General features: G+C 45.0%; 1 protein-coding gene across 3 annotated transcripts in view; it reads left to right on the plus strand.

The window, feature by feature from the left end:
• Positions 1–14,729, plus strand: part of AP1G2 (adaptor related protein complex 1 subunit gamma 2) — a 742,171-nt gene that overhangs the window by 643,220 nt on the left and 84,222 nt on the right. For all 3 annotated transcript variants that reach the window (XM_069633944.1, XM_069633946.1, XM_069633945.1), the window contains 2 exons: positions 1,413–1,560; positions 1,921–2,050. In XM_069633944.1, coding sequence (XP_069490045.1) covers positions 1,413–1,560; positions 1,921–2,050 — 278 coding nt within the window. The remainder of the gene's footprint in view (positions 1–1,412; positions 1,561–1,920; positions 2,051–14,729) is intronic.

Here is a 14,729-nt window from a genome sequence, read left to right on the forward strand (position 1 = left end):
CAAAAATGGTAACAAAAAGGAGTTACAAAGAAAAAGAAGACAAAACACCCCTGCAGCACTTTGCAGTAAGGTGACATGTGCCACCGTAAAAGAATCTTGCAAAGGGGACAGGGTCACTCTGCACTGGTAACCATATGGGCTGACCAGTGCCTCCAAAAGATATTAGCTGAGATATTAAGGTAAAGCAATAAGACTTTTTCCTACCTCCAAAAGTGTAAAAAAGAGAATATTTCCTAACGCTATTATGTGGGGCCCTCATGATGGATACGCCGCCAGAAGGCTGCAGAAAGCAGTTTGTTCACGTTTCTAGTTGAAACTAGGATTATTCTGAAAGGATATAGTTATGGTAGATGTGGCTACAGCAAATAATCTAAATAGAAAACATTAGGCTACCAGGTGTACCCATTTACCTGTTGGTGAACCTATCTTCATAAACCAGCCCAGTATTGGTGAACGGCTACCAGTGAAGCAAAGAAAATGTTTTTCTTTTTTTTCTTTTTAATAGCGCTCTGTATCTGAAGGATGATTGTTCATTGGAATGGTTTGTGTGCTAGTTTGTACTTGCTGATTCTGAAGATCTTCTAGATTTCCCTTCTGGGATGCCAAAATGTCCTGTTTCTCTTGGATGAGGAAAGTTTCTGATTTCTCAAACTCAGTCACCCCCGAAGCCACCTCTTTTTAATTAAATTGTTTGCCCTTCACTATGTCTCTTGGTATCTTCCCACAGAGAGTAGCCACACATCCCTTGGGAATGTGAAGGGCAAAAGCATGGTCGCTTAGCCATCTTCCTATCTCTTGGAGAACGTATACTGCCCTTCTAGCAAGGTTTGTGCAATTTCCCCATTATAATCAGATTGGCTATACCTTGCCTCCATTCATCATCCCTAAAAAATGTTACGACTTGGGTAGGATTTGACGTATAATGATGCCAAACATGGTGGGCACACCTTCCTGTGGTCCCGAAATTAAAACAACGTAGCAAACTGGTGTCTCCAGTGCACAGTTTGAGACAAGAGCATACAGAGGGCTTCAGATTGATGTCAGTGCAAAGCTTGACAACAGTCTGTCTCCCATCTCTGGGCTTGCACACTAAGTTCCTAGAATATAGGTGGTGGACAAATGATTTGAGCACACTGTGAGGTGGTTGCCAGTGTGCCTTCTGTTAAATTAGCGGCACTTGCCTAAAGCAAGAAGTCATCCGGTGCTGCCTTGCCACAATGCAGTATCTATATGTCCCTCCAACTCTTCCTCCTGTACCACCCCTTTTCACTCCTCTTGCTACCCTTCAGCGATCATCTTTCCTGGTATTAACTTTAATCCTTCTTTCTCTCCATCCATCCTCCTATCCAATGCTCCCTACCTTCACCCCTCATATCGATGTGCACACTTTTCTCTCTCCCTCCATCATCCAGGGGTGCAGTATTGGAGAAGATGCCCTTAATGGACAAAGGCTCTGGGGAGAATGAGAATGAGGAGGATGAAGATTTAAGGAGCAAGGAGAAGCCACAATTCATCAAAGAGGATGTCCCCCAGCAAAACTCTGTTCAACAATTCAGCCATGTAAGAAATGCATATTTGTCCATGCAGGAGGTGCTGTGCTACAGAAGTGGCTGTCTCGTCCACCCTGGGCATGTTACCACCTACACCCATGTATGTTGATAAGGGTGCTGTGCTGCTTGAAGTGCTTCCTTTTCAGATCATGAACGTGCTCCATCTCTGTCACCCAACTGTCATGAAATGGGGTTCTGTTCCACTGATTGAGCCACCAGTCAATATTTTAGTATGTCCCTACTCCCACACTCCTCCATGTTGATAGAAGTGAAGTGCTGCTGTCTTTTACAGCCTGGACCTACTGTATCATCTAACCTTTTTGGAGGCATGTTTCCATTACTCCTAACAAGCTTGCGTTTTTACTTCCAGGTCACAGATCTCTTGGACCTTTTGGGAGAGTCTGATGCCAACCCAGTTGTCCCAGTGGCTCCACTTATTCCACAGAACACTTCTGATGGAGGGATCTTGCTCGATTTATTGGGGGTCCTTCCTAGTCCAGGTACCATTTTTCTCTTGACATGTCTTGCATGTGAGGTGGTGCAAATTGTCCTGTGTCCAAGCAATGAATTGTGTTTTGCTTTTACAGTATGAGGTAGTGTCACAGCTGTCCTTGGGTTATTCGTTTCCCCTTAGCTAAAAAGGTTGGCACAACTAACTTTGCCTAGTGGGGCTATGGCAAAGAGCCCAAAGATACCATAAAAAGGTGTCCAGAAATGCGAGGTTTCAGCAGATCCAACTATATATAACTCATAGGGCGTACATGACCCCTGAGAAAGTAGCCAGATTTAAGAGCACAGAAACACAGGCATGTCCTAAATGTGGGGAAGTTAGTTAATGCTGGGATGGTACATATGTTCTGGGCATGCCCAGAGAGTGGGAAATTCTCGGGCGAAGTCACCCACCGGCTGACTGAGAAAGGGATACGGCTGGACGTGGATTCTGTATGGGCATGCATGGTGGGGGGCTTTGTCAGACCCCACAACCTGAGACACGTGAGCAAATTGAAGGACCTAGCATACATACTGGCTAAGCGTAGAATTGCTATGAGCTGGAAGACGCGCCATGGACCCAAAATAGAAGTGTGGTGGCATGATCTCCTGAAATGGGCCGATGCCGAAACAGTGGTGTGGTATGATGCGGCTAACAGAGGTGGGGAGGAGGAGACGGAAACCCTAGTGGCTTGGAGACACTTGGTAGCCACGCTGCACGGATCTACCCAATGTCTCCCAGGTGATCAGGACTCCTCAGATGATATAGATGAAGACGAACCTCTAAAGGGGTCAGAAGCGGGAAGTGAAGCGATCTAAGCTCAAGTTAAGGGGGGAGGGTTAAAGGTATACAGTGACCATATTACGAAATATGTTTGAAGTGGATAATCATGACATGCACTGTTGTACTTGTTTTGTAGGGTGTTTTTGTTAAAATAAAATAAAAACTAACTTCGCCTAGTGGCCTGTCTGACAAACATCTTTCCATTCTTCTTGATGTTTAAATGCTTTTTTAATCTTAATTTGTATTACACCTTCCCCTTATTGTATGAGAAGAGTAACCACGCATCCAAATGATCTATTAGGAGTTACACTATCCCCTTGTGTAACATTGTAGTTTACACTCTACCACCCTTGTAGGGCCTCAGGTGAGATACCATCATCCAGTAGAACACTGTGCAATTACACTTTCCAGTTCTAAAAAGCAAGAGTTTACCCTGCCCCCTAAGATTAAACAATGTGTAATTCTTTCACATAACAGAGCATTGGCTAGAGAGGGACCCCTTCTGAAATACAATAGTTGGGAACGAATGTTCTTTTTGCGTTTCCCCATAGGTTTCAACAGGACACCCAGAATATTTTTCTCTGACCCCTACATGACATTTGAGGTAAGTGAAGCCTTTTTAGCTTCTTACCTTCTCAGCTAGTTTGTTTTGTGGGCACAGGTGAGCCCTTGAGGCTAGGAGTGAATAGGGACGATCTCCCTTAATCATGTTTTTCTGTGTTTTACTGTAGCACACATCACTTTACATTGAAGTCCCTTTTGTCTGGCAACATTTCTCAAGCCTTTACAATGTGCATAGGACAGGCTGGTGGCAGTGAACCGTGTTTTTCACATTTTTCTTCTCACAGATGGTCTCGGAAAGCCACAAAGATATTATATATATTTTTTTTTTTTTTTTTTTTAATTGGTTTAAATTCAAACCTTTAAAATGTTTTACAACACATATGAAAATTTAAAAGTTACATTAGGTATTTCGAGTCCCCCCCAAATGGCCCCCTCTTTGTAGTCTCATATTCAAGCGTTAGACCGCTTTTTCCTTAATGCCTGGTGTACAGTGGGAATGGTGCCGCCCTTTAATCACTCATTATTGTCTTTTAATCTCTCTTCTATCACTGCCAAGAAGGAGGTCAAGGGTATAATTAATTTCATGTCTAGCCCATTCCACATAGTCTGCCACCACTCGTCCGCGCATGCTAATAAGTTATTGTCATTCCATCGTCCCAGGTGAATTGATCTTACGTCTTTCAAAGCAGCGCAGAACAAGACTAAATGTTTGAGAGATTCCAGCTCGTTTTTACACAACCGACAGGTTGGAATCGTATGTGCATTACACGCCCAATGACCGATTCTGTCTTTAGTTTTCATTGCATTTAACCTAAAGAGCATAAATGATCTTCTTGCTTTTGGGTTAGGAAAACGAGTTAGATATTTTTGGAGGATGCCGTGTCCTCTTGCTTCAGCGGGGGAATCTTTCATCGCTTTGACGTTGTTACGTTCACTGCATGTGTTTATCCAATCCACACGCCATACTTTCTTTTTGGCCGCTGTGGGGTTTGTGAGTAAAGTTTCCAAGGTGATGCTATACATTGTTAACAACTCTTCGCAACGTCTTGCCCATTGCGATAAAATGTCTGGCCCTTTAAGCGAGGCATGATGGAAAATTTGAAATTGGAGGATTCCTTCCTCTACTCTCGTTTTCCGAAACAATGAGAGTTGATTCCAACATATCTTGGCATGTAATGATGTTAAGGCTAGTTCATAACGTAAGCAGACTGTAGCAATTCCAGGCGGAAGGCTTAGTGCTTTAGTCCAGAACATGTGTTCTAACACGGCCCAGTGAGTTGACGGACAGCCAAATGCGTTTTCGGCTCCATATGCCAGAATTGGAGACACTTTCTGTACGTAGAAATTACGAAGTGGTTGCAGTGAGAAGCGTCCATATTTTTTGTGTATCACGAGGCCTTGACAGGCCAACTGGCCACACTTTCGCTTAGAATCTGCTACCCATGGTTCATCGCAGATGCTGGAATTCAAAATCATGCCCAGATATTTCACGCTTTTGGACAGTTGCAGTGTCTCGTGATTTAGGTGCCATGTCTGTCTTGAGCCCTTTTGTTGCCAGCTTGTTTTTAAATTCTCAAAGATCAATATTTCAGTTTTTGTAGTATTGATCTTTAGCTTGTTCTGACATACATAGTTGTGAACTGCTTCCAATTTTCGTTGGAGCCCTATTGGGGTTAGATCTAATATTACCAAATCATTGGCGTATAATAACCAACCTATCTTCAAAGAATTTAGTTTTGGTGGAAATGATCTCACAGATTGAATTGTGGCTCCGATGTCGGAGATAAAGAGGCTGAAGATAGCTGCTGCTAGGGGACATCCCTGCTTAACCCCTTTGTACGTCATAATTTGGGTTGACAGGGTCCCAAATCGGTCGAGTCTAATGAAGATTGAGGTATCCTTGTGAAGTTCTTTTATGGCTGCAAGTAATCCTGGAGGACAGGCCCACTTTTCTAGCTTTTGCCACAAGATTTCTCTATCGACCATATCAAAGGCCATAGAGAAATCAACAAAAGCTAAGTACACTTTCGTATTTGTTCTAAGGGCTTCCATTTTCAACAAGTTTAGTAAAAGCAGGTTCAGTGAGCAGCCAACTGATTTTACAAAACCTGCCTGTCGTGAGTCCACTCTATTTGTTGTTTTTGCCCATGCAATCAGTTTCCTGTACAATAATGAAGAGAAAATCTTACCCAAAACGTCAAGTAAGGCCACTGGTCTGTAGTTCTTTGGTAATAATCTATTACCTTTCTTAAATATTGGTACGATTATTCCAGTCTTCCACGAGGCCGGTACTTGCTTTTGGGAATTAATTCTCGCAAATAATTCGCAGCAAAAGTCAGCCCACAAGTCCGGAAATTGTTTAATCATACAGTTCGACAACCCATCAGGTCCAGGTGCCCGGGAGTTTTTTGCTCTCACGATTGTCTCGTAGATATCCTCTTTTAAGAACTGTAGATTCCATGGTGTTATGTCAGGGGGTAACTTATTTGGCTCAAGATCTTTGTGGTACAAGGCTGTGAAATGATTCACCCACTCTTTTTCTGGCACTGGGCAAGCTTGCAAGACGAATTGTGGCGCTTCCAAGCTGTTGATTGTGCGCCAGAATTCCCCACTATCTTTTTTCATTAGTATTGTCATCATCGCTTCTGCGTCATTTTGATGTATAATCGCTCGATGGCTTTTAATCCAGTTCTTATAGGATTGTCTCACTACTTTGTTTTTCCTTGATATTTCATCAGTTGGACCTTGGTTGTTTTTACGAATTTCAGCTCTCATCATTCTCTTGCGTTGTTTTATCATGATGTCAAAGGTGTGTTTTTTTTGGAAGGACCAATTTTTCATTCCAGTGTTTTTTGTTTTAAATTGTGACAACATTGGGACGTAGTCGGTCTCCTTCCCTAGTAACTTGAATTGGTTACATATCGTAGATACTTCCTCTTCCTTCAACCTTAAGCGCCGACGGTTTGGTTCCACCAATATTTTTGTGCACCATGTTTCCCTCTCTACGCAACCAGAGTCTTGGAATTTTAATTCCAACATGTCATGGTCACTGTTGTCCATTGTTTGAATTTTCAGTGATTTGATTTTCTCATGTATGGTGTTCGACACAAATATATAATCGATGGTGGAACTTTGACCCTCTCGTTTCCACGTTGGCTTCGGCGGGATATCCCCTTGTGTACAGCCATTTAACATTGAGAGACCCCTCACTTCTAATTCGTCATTCCATGATTTGGCAAGCTGACGTTTAAGGGAACTCTGTGGGTTAAAGAAGTCGATGTTCAAGTCTCCACAGACAATAACGTCACTTCCAGAGCTTGATTCTAGCAGGTTGTCAAGGATTGTGGTGACCTGATCTATAAAAAGCTGGGTCCCAGTTCGTTGGTGGTTCCAATATAGATTAATAATATGGATCACGTCACAAGCCTTTGTAGCAGCAACAGATTTTCCTATCTCACAGACCTGGATGTATGGGGTGTAATTAATTGCTTTTAACAGCCGGTATCCCGAGGACCGGTTAATCATTGTCAATAGTCCAGCTAATGGACGGCCTTTCTCAGCTTTAATGGCTGGGTTCAAGGCACATTCAAAGTCTGTGATGGTCGGTAATTCGCACATCCAAGTTTCCTGCAGGCAGATCAGTTGTAAGTCATTGATCCATTTGTTGTTTCGGAGATGTGTGAAACCTCGTGTGTTCCATGAAGCAAAGCTACATTCCTTAATTACGTTAAGCTTTGGGCGTTAACTGATGGATTTCGTGTTTAACGCAGATGCCATCCAATTCCAATCTTCTCCTTGACTATCCGCTGTTTGTTTATTTAGTTGTGGCAAGGTTAATTTTGCGGATGACTTCTCGTTGACTATGGTGATTTTAATTTTTTCCATGGGCTCTGTTCTAATATTTAGATTCTGCTTTCCCATCACCGGTCTATTCAGAGCTGCCCCTGTGAGGTTCGTCTTTCGTACCAATTCCCCCTTGTCGCAATGTGGTTGCCGTCTTGGGGCCATTTGTTCGCTGTTTCTCAGAGTCTCTGCTGTCATAGATACGTTTTTACTACAGCGCAGAGACTCCCCTTCATGGTGTTCTTTCTCAATTTCTTTACCACAACGTTCGGGGTCCAACACTCTATAGGTGTCAAATCCCAGTGACAACAGTTCTTCATCTGCGTCAAGAATTACATTTGCGATTAAGTTCGAGTTTAGGTGAATTATGACCCTGTCAGTACACAATTAGTCTGGGAATTCAATGATTTTTAGATCTTTCGATTCGAGCGCACGGAGTCGCGGGACGTGATGTAACAGCTTTAGCACGTTCATTCGGTTCAGTATGAGATTGTCGTCAGTACTCTCAAACCGTTCTAGCATTAGTTTAACCGTATATGATGGTTTCACAGGACGTGCTAGTGGACGTTGAGTCCTGAGTTTCTGACTTTCCTTCGATGGTTCTGAACGGTTGAACTCAAGAGACAAAAATTTGGGTACTTTAGATTTTGGCTGAAGACTTGCCACCGACGCAATATCTTCCTCCGGATTTATCTCGTTTGGTATGCAATTTTGTGAGCCAACAGCAGATGGGGAGTTTGCCGACTTTTTGATCAGTTGTCTTTCTCTTTTTTCCTGAAGTGTGATGAATTCAGGGCTCTTGGATTCCCTCATCACGTCCAACGGCTTAACCTCACAGGAAATTATCTCACACATTCTCCCTTTGACTTCCTGTCTTCTGTTATCTGCTGATGCTTGCTGCTTTTTGGCCACGTCCGAAGTCTGGTTACATTGGCTAGGTTTTTGTTCCATTGGGACTCCATTGACGCTTTGAGTGGCTCTTTGTTCTACGCCGGCTTTCACTGCTTCATCGTCTTCCACAGCTGTGTCTTCATAGACTGATAGTTCCATTAAATCCGCCTGTATTGCCAGGTCTTCTTCGTTTTGCACAATCTCTTTAGATTTTTCAGTTGTCTTCTCTTGTTCAGGCTGGATAATTTCCGTCTCTTTGATTGTTTCAGCTAATTTTAGACTTGAAGAAATAGCTTTGTCAACCAAATTAAGCATATTCAAATTTCGCAGGAATTTTCGAGCCCCTTTTTGATTTGATTTCTTTCGGGCAGGCATATTTTTCGGTTTTTTTGTTTGAGTAGAATTTAACTTTATGTTCGTCATTTTTGTGGTTTGAACTTCTGCCTCCGAATTACCAAAGATCGGAAATAATCCCGCTGATTTCGGAATTATAAATGGTATGGATTGTTGAGTATCAGCCGAGTCAACAATCTTCTGTCTAGCAGATGAGCTCGATGGAGATTGTAAATCTGCCAAGGCTGGGTTTAATGCGTTTTGGGTCTGTAAGAAGGCAGAGTTAAACGAAATTTCAAGCAGATTAATTTGACTGTCACTTTTCTCATTTAAGTTGTTAACCATCGCCGGATTTCTCACCTCCGGCACTGTCCCTAGAGCCACTAAACTGGTTCCTTCGGTAACCAGATCAATCACTTCTGTTTGTGGAGTTTCCATTGGCGTGTTAACTTTGGGAGTAAGGTTATAGGCTTGAGTCGTCTGTGTTTGCGAGTCAGATATCCTTATTCTTTTTGCAGATTTCCCTGTGATTGTAAGGTTTGAACTTGCTGCTTCATTGCCTAAGTCTTTCTGCTTTTCATCAGGATTCCTCACTTCGCATTTATGCATTCCATGTGATTTATGAAACAGGGATAGCGCTTCTTTGGCCACTTCTGCAAATAGTTTTTTATCGATCGTATCATTCTGTTTGTCCTCCCTCAGTGCTTGCATACCCAAGACTATTTGTTTGTTCACTTTGTTTTGTTTATGGCCATCCATCCCTTGGTTTGTCTCTAAATGAACCAGTTTTGAGTTCATCAATGCTAATAACGTTGTAACATCCTTCAAATTATCATTCAATGTTTCATATAGTTTAGTAAATGGAGTAAGAGAAATTGCCATTGCAGAAGTTAACGCTGTTAGTAAATCGTTCGTGGGCACGTGGACACACGGGGCAGTGTGTTTACTTTGCATTGACTGTTGTATCTCATATGTATTTTGTCTAGCCTTTACACCCCTTCTCCTTATTTTAGGGAATGGACGTTCACCAATTGAAGAGTCTGTTGATTCAGACTCTCTTGATGAGTCATCACTGCGGGAAGTCGAACTTCTGCTTATCGACGTCTTTTTGCGTTTAGGTGAACCAGATTGGTGATAAGTAGGTACCCTTTTTTGGGAATCAGCCACAAGTTCCCCCTGTGAGTGGACTGAACTGCTAGGGGATGCATTCACTCTTGATTTATGTCTTTTATATTTAAGGTGTCTTATTAAAGTTTTAAATATTTGTTCTGAGAGGACTGGGGTGCTTGAAACTAAGGCGGTCCCTACAGCTCTCTTGACCTTGCTTTAGGCTTCCTCCAACCTAGCCCAGGTGTCCCTAAACCCGACCCCCTAAATCTCCCCAGCGTACTCTAAAGCAAAGTAGCCCCTACTATCTAAGCCTTTCTAATCTTGACATGGAAACCTAAAACCTGTGGCCTGTTCTTGACTCTCTCTCTCTCTGGTACCTTCTAAGGGATACGTCTGATCTTTTGTACTGCCCAGTCTCACTAGGGTTTCTCTTCCAGTCTCTACCCTTCTCAGTCTCCACTTCTCCCTCTATCTCTGTCTCCACTCTCCTCCCTCTGTGATCTTCCTAGCCTCCCTCTCTGTCTACCTGTACTCCTTTTCTTTTTCTCTCACATCTCCCCTTGGCCCCTCTTTCTCCTCAACCTACTTGCCCCTCTTTCCCCTCAACCTACCTGCCCCTCTTTCCTCTCAACGTTCTCCCTCTTTCTCTCTACAAGCACCCCTCTTTCACTACCATCCTCGTTCTCCTGCACTCCCCACTACTACTCCTACTACCACCTTTTACTCTCTCTCCCAATCTCTTGTCACACACCATTCATCACAAACTCTTACTTTGAAGCCCTCTCTATATCCCCTACATGTTTCCCCTCTCACCTTTCTTTCACTCACCTTTTACACCCCCCTTCACCACACTACACTCATCTGGTACCACTCTCCCCTACACACAATATCTTACCCGCACTCTCTCAAAACAATGCCAGAGTCTCCTCAACACTCCCCACCACTGTCTGCCTTCCCCCTGCTCTCTAGATCCTGGAATACTCCTCTTTGGTGCTACGAAATATTTCTCTTTTAGGCAACTTTCCCTCCATATTCTGTGGACCCCCAAACGTTTTGCTTTCATTTTTGAACCTGTCCTGACTTTTCACAGGGAAGTGAAGCATTCACCATCATCTTTTTACTGCATAATGCCAGTTGAGTACCAATATGGCTTCCACGTGTGGTTTAATCCCTATACTTTGGTCATCTAGCTTTTTGCCAGTCTTTCAGTCATCTCTGATCAAGAAACTCCATATTAAGGGCATGCACTTTTGCTGTGTCTGGCCTGGACTCCCAGGCACGTCCCTTTATGTGACAGACGTGGTTGGACTGGATTTCAGTCTGTCTGGACCGAGTACACATCCTTCTCTGGTAGTATCTGTTGGTGGTCACATGTGGAGATGATGGCTGTCTGATTGGACAGCTCTTACCTGTTCAAATTGAGCAGATCATTTCCATTGGTGAGCTGGAGTAACCCCCAAGCCTGTATTTTGAGGAACGGGTTTGGAGCAATCCTGTATGTGACCCACTGATAGCAAGAATTCAAAGATTAGAAAGCTGCAGATGAAGACCCGGAGGACTGCGATGGAAGTGAATAGGCATTACCCAAGCCATCCATCAGTGTCTGCTACTCCCTTTCCTTCCGCCAGGGAAGACCTTAGACAGTGACTGCCTGTCTTGGACCGGTGGGAACTGGTTCTGCATCAGTGCCCTGAAGTCAGTGGACTTCAGAAGGGCCCTTGAACCCTCCTGGGGCTGAGCATTCTGCTGGTATGGTTGCTGTTCTGAACTGGATCCTGGGACTGTGCAGATCTTTGTCTTGTTGCCGCCCATGAACATAGCTGCTCTCAACCCTGAAGGCAGCCTTCCTGGAGCCTGTTTCTTGCTGCCACTTGGTGGGCCCACTGGGAGTGATTTCTTCCCTGCACTGCTTTTCCAGATGGGTCCTGGGGGTCCATCCTTTTCGTACATGTCGCTGTTGCTGCTCTTCTCTGATGCCAGGCCTGTGCATCTGCAATTCTGTTTGAAATGTCCAAGAATCAGATATTGGAATCGATGCATAGCGGACCCAAATACAACACCATCTTCAACTACTGCACCTGCAACCCCTGGACGCACATTATTAAGATGTATTTTCAGAATTGGCCCTGTGGACAGATTCTGAGAGGCAACCCTATTCTGGTGAACAGGGGAAGACACTAATAGCCAAACTCTATTTTAGGTAGTGTGGCTGAGCAGAAAGGCTTAGACTTGGGAGAGTGTTGAGGGGTTTGATTAATTGAACATACACAGGGCATTCTTAATAACACCAGTTGGGCAGCATGTATAAAAATACAATTATTTGTTCAGGCCTCGGACAAACTCTTAGAAATTAAAACCACAGGTAAGCATTGTACTGAAAAATTCACTACCATTATATACTATTTTTTTCTGGGCGGCTTTTGTTACAGCACTCGAATACTTTTCTTTAAACAGAGTTAAAACACTCTGAGACAATGAGTTAGAAACACCATACACAGCCTTATCATGTAAGGCACTACATCCATTTTTTTTGTTTAAATATGTTTATTTTAAACCAAAGCAGGGTGTCAACAATACAGAATAAACAGGCTTTGTGTAAAGCAAGTCCAAAAGCAGTAGACGTCCCCTCCAATGCCCCAACTACCCACCCCCCAGCCCTTGATTAGAGACTTCTCTCGTTAGTTTGTGTTCTGCGTCTACTTTGATCGTATTCTCCTTTCAGGGAGCGTCCCGGTCCCTCAAGGCCCACCGGATGTTGGTAGGCTTGTAAGTCAATGCTGGGAATTTCAGATCATATTCCAATATTGGGGCCCAAAGTGTTCTGGAAGCGATGGAGGCCCTTGTCGCGGTTACCTTTTCCGCGACTAGGATGTCCCATATTTTCCCCCACCACTGAGGCATGAAGGGGCCATCTGGGGCTTTCCAGGAGCGGGCTATTACTATTTTCCCAGCCAGGAGGCATTGCGTTAGTAGTTTGGCTCGGCTTCCGGATCGCGGTTAGGTCCCGGGGATCGGGACCCCTAGGAGGATGGGCCCAGGCTCCAAGGGGAGGGCTGTTTGATCTGTTCAATGGTGGTTAAGCATGACTTCCAGAATTGTTGTATTTTTGGACATGTCCACCACATGCAAAAAATGGAGCCTGGTCTGCCGTACCCTTTCCAACAGGTGTGGTCAAGAGAGTGGTTCATATGATGAAGCCTGAGAGCGAAGTAGTACCAGCGCAGTAAAATATTGTCTGCGCATTCTCTGTTGGTAACGCAGGTGGAGTATGTGTGTGTTCGGGTCCAGATGTCCACCCAAGTCTGGTCCTCAACCGGGTGTCCCAGATCTGCTTCCCACTGGGCCATACATCGGGTTTTTGAAGTGAGAAAATACCCTAGGAATAGTCTGTATAGAGTGGAGATCCTGCCCCGGATTGGAAGATCCTTGAGGGTTAGCTCAAGGGGAGTGAGAGGGCGCGTGACTGCTTGGAGAGGCTGTGGGTAGGAGCACCAGTATCGAAGCTGAATGTATGTGAATCTGTCTCTTTCTTGGAGTTGGAACTTTTTCCTTGCATTGTTCAAACGTGCAAGGAAGGTCTCCCACAGTAGGGTCTTGAGGCTTCCCACAATCCAATTCCGGAAGTTCCGGGGGTTCGCTCCGGGTGAGAAGGTTCGGTTATGAAAGATTGGAGATAGCGGGCTCAGAGGTTGGGTTATGAAAGATTGGAGATAGCGGGCTCAGACCCCTCGGGATTCCCTTGTGTTTCAGCGCCCAGTACCCGGAGTTCAGAGTATGCTTGGTCGTGTTCCCTAAGGGAGGGTGGTATGTGTGGAAGAAACCGCAGGGGGAGTGGTAGCCGTGATTGTTCCAATTCTACCCATCTGGGGCGGTTGGTGGATATTTGCCAGGCTATGTGCTAGTTGCGCTGCCACCTTATAGGATCGGAGGTCAGGAACTCCCAGTCTGCCCAATCTCGCGTTGCCTAACATTGTTTTCGAGGGGATCCTGGCTTTCTTTCCCCTCCAGATGAATTGCAGCATTTTCCTTTGTAAGTCGCGGAGGGCTGGGACTGGAATTGCCACAGGGAGAGAAGAGCAGGCGTAAAGAAATCTTGGGAGTAAGTTCATTTTACAGGGAGATTTCCTGGGTCGCCCAGCGTTTCAGGTCACCTTCTAGTTCTTTAAAGAGCTGAGGAAAGTTGGTTTGATGTGTCTTTCTGATTCGCGGGTATGTAGACCCCCAAGTAGGGAATCGCCCTTGCCTTCCATGTGATTGGGCACATCCGGACCAGTGCCTCCCGCTCCTCTGAGTAGAGGCCCACCCCCAGGGCCACCAATTTATTGAGGTTGATAGAAAAGCCAGTGACTTCCCCATAGCTAGTTATTTCAGCCAAGGCATGTTTTAGTGAGGAGCGGGCCTCAGAGATTGTGAGCAGCAAGTCATCTGAGTATAGGGTGATTTTATGTTGGGCTAGGCCGACTTGGAGGCCCTTAATATGGGCATTCAGTCTGATTTTCTGGGCGAAGGATTCCATAATGAGTGCGAATAGCAGCGGGGGCAACAGGCAGCCCTGTCTGGTACCGCTGGTCAGGGGAATTGGGGCAGAGAGCGAGCCATTGATCCTCAGGAAGGTTTTTGGTGATTTATAATTGGCCAGTACCATCGCCTGGTACGCCGGGCCAAACCCAAAGGCCTCCAGGGTGAGGCTCATGAAGGGCCAATCCACCCTATCGAACGCCTTGGTAGCGTCCAGGGCCATCAACACCAACCCCTTAGAGCCCCTAGAGGCGAGGTCCACCAGATCTAGGGTTCTGCGGATGTTATCTCCTGCCGATCTGTTCAAAATAATGCCTGCTTGGTCGGGGCGGATTACCTCGGGTAATATGCGTGCTAGGCAGTTAGCGAGGATTTGGGAATACAAGTTAGCGCCAATGTTCAGGAGGGCTATTGGCCTGTAGGAGGCCGGGTCTCTCGGGTCCTTCCCTGGCTTGGGGAGGAGAACGGTGGTTGATTCCTGCATGAGGGGGTCACAGTTTACCTAAAGGAGTTGAAAAGCATCACCAGGGGTTGGAGGGGGACCAGCTGGGGTTTGAAGATTTTATAGAACCTAGGGGAAAATCCGTCCGGGCCTGGGGCCTGTGCTTTTATGGGATTTAATCGCTTCCTCAACCTCCTCACCTGTC

The sequence above is a fragment of the Ambystoma mexicanum genome, chromosome 13 (genome assembly GCF_040938575.1).
Source record: "Ambystoma mexicanum isolate Mex_15411 chromosome 13, UKY_AmexF1_1, whole genome shotgun sequence".
Classification (NCBI taxonomy): Eukaryota; Metazoa; Chordata; class Amphibia; order Caudata; family Ambystomatidae; genus Ambystoma; species Ambystoma mexicanum.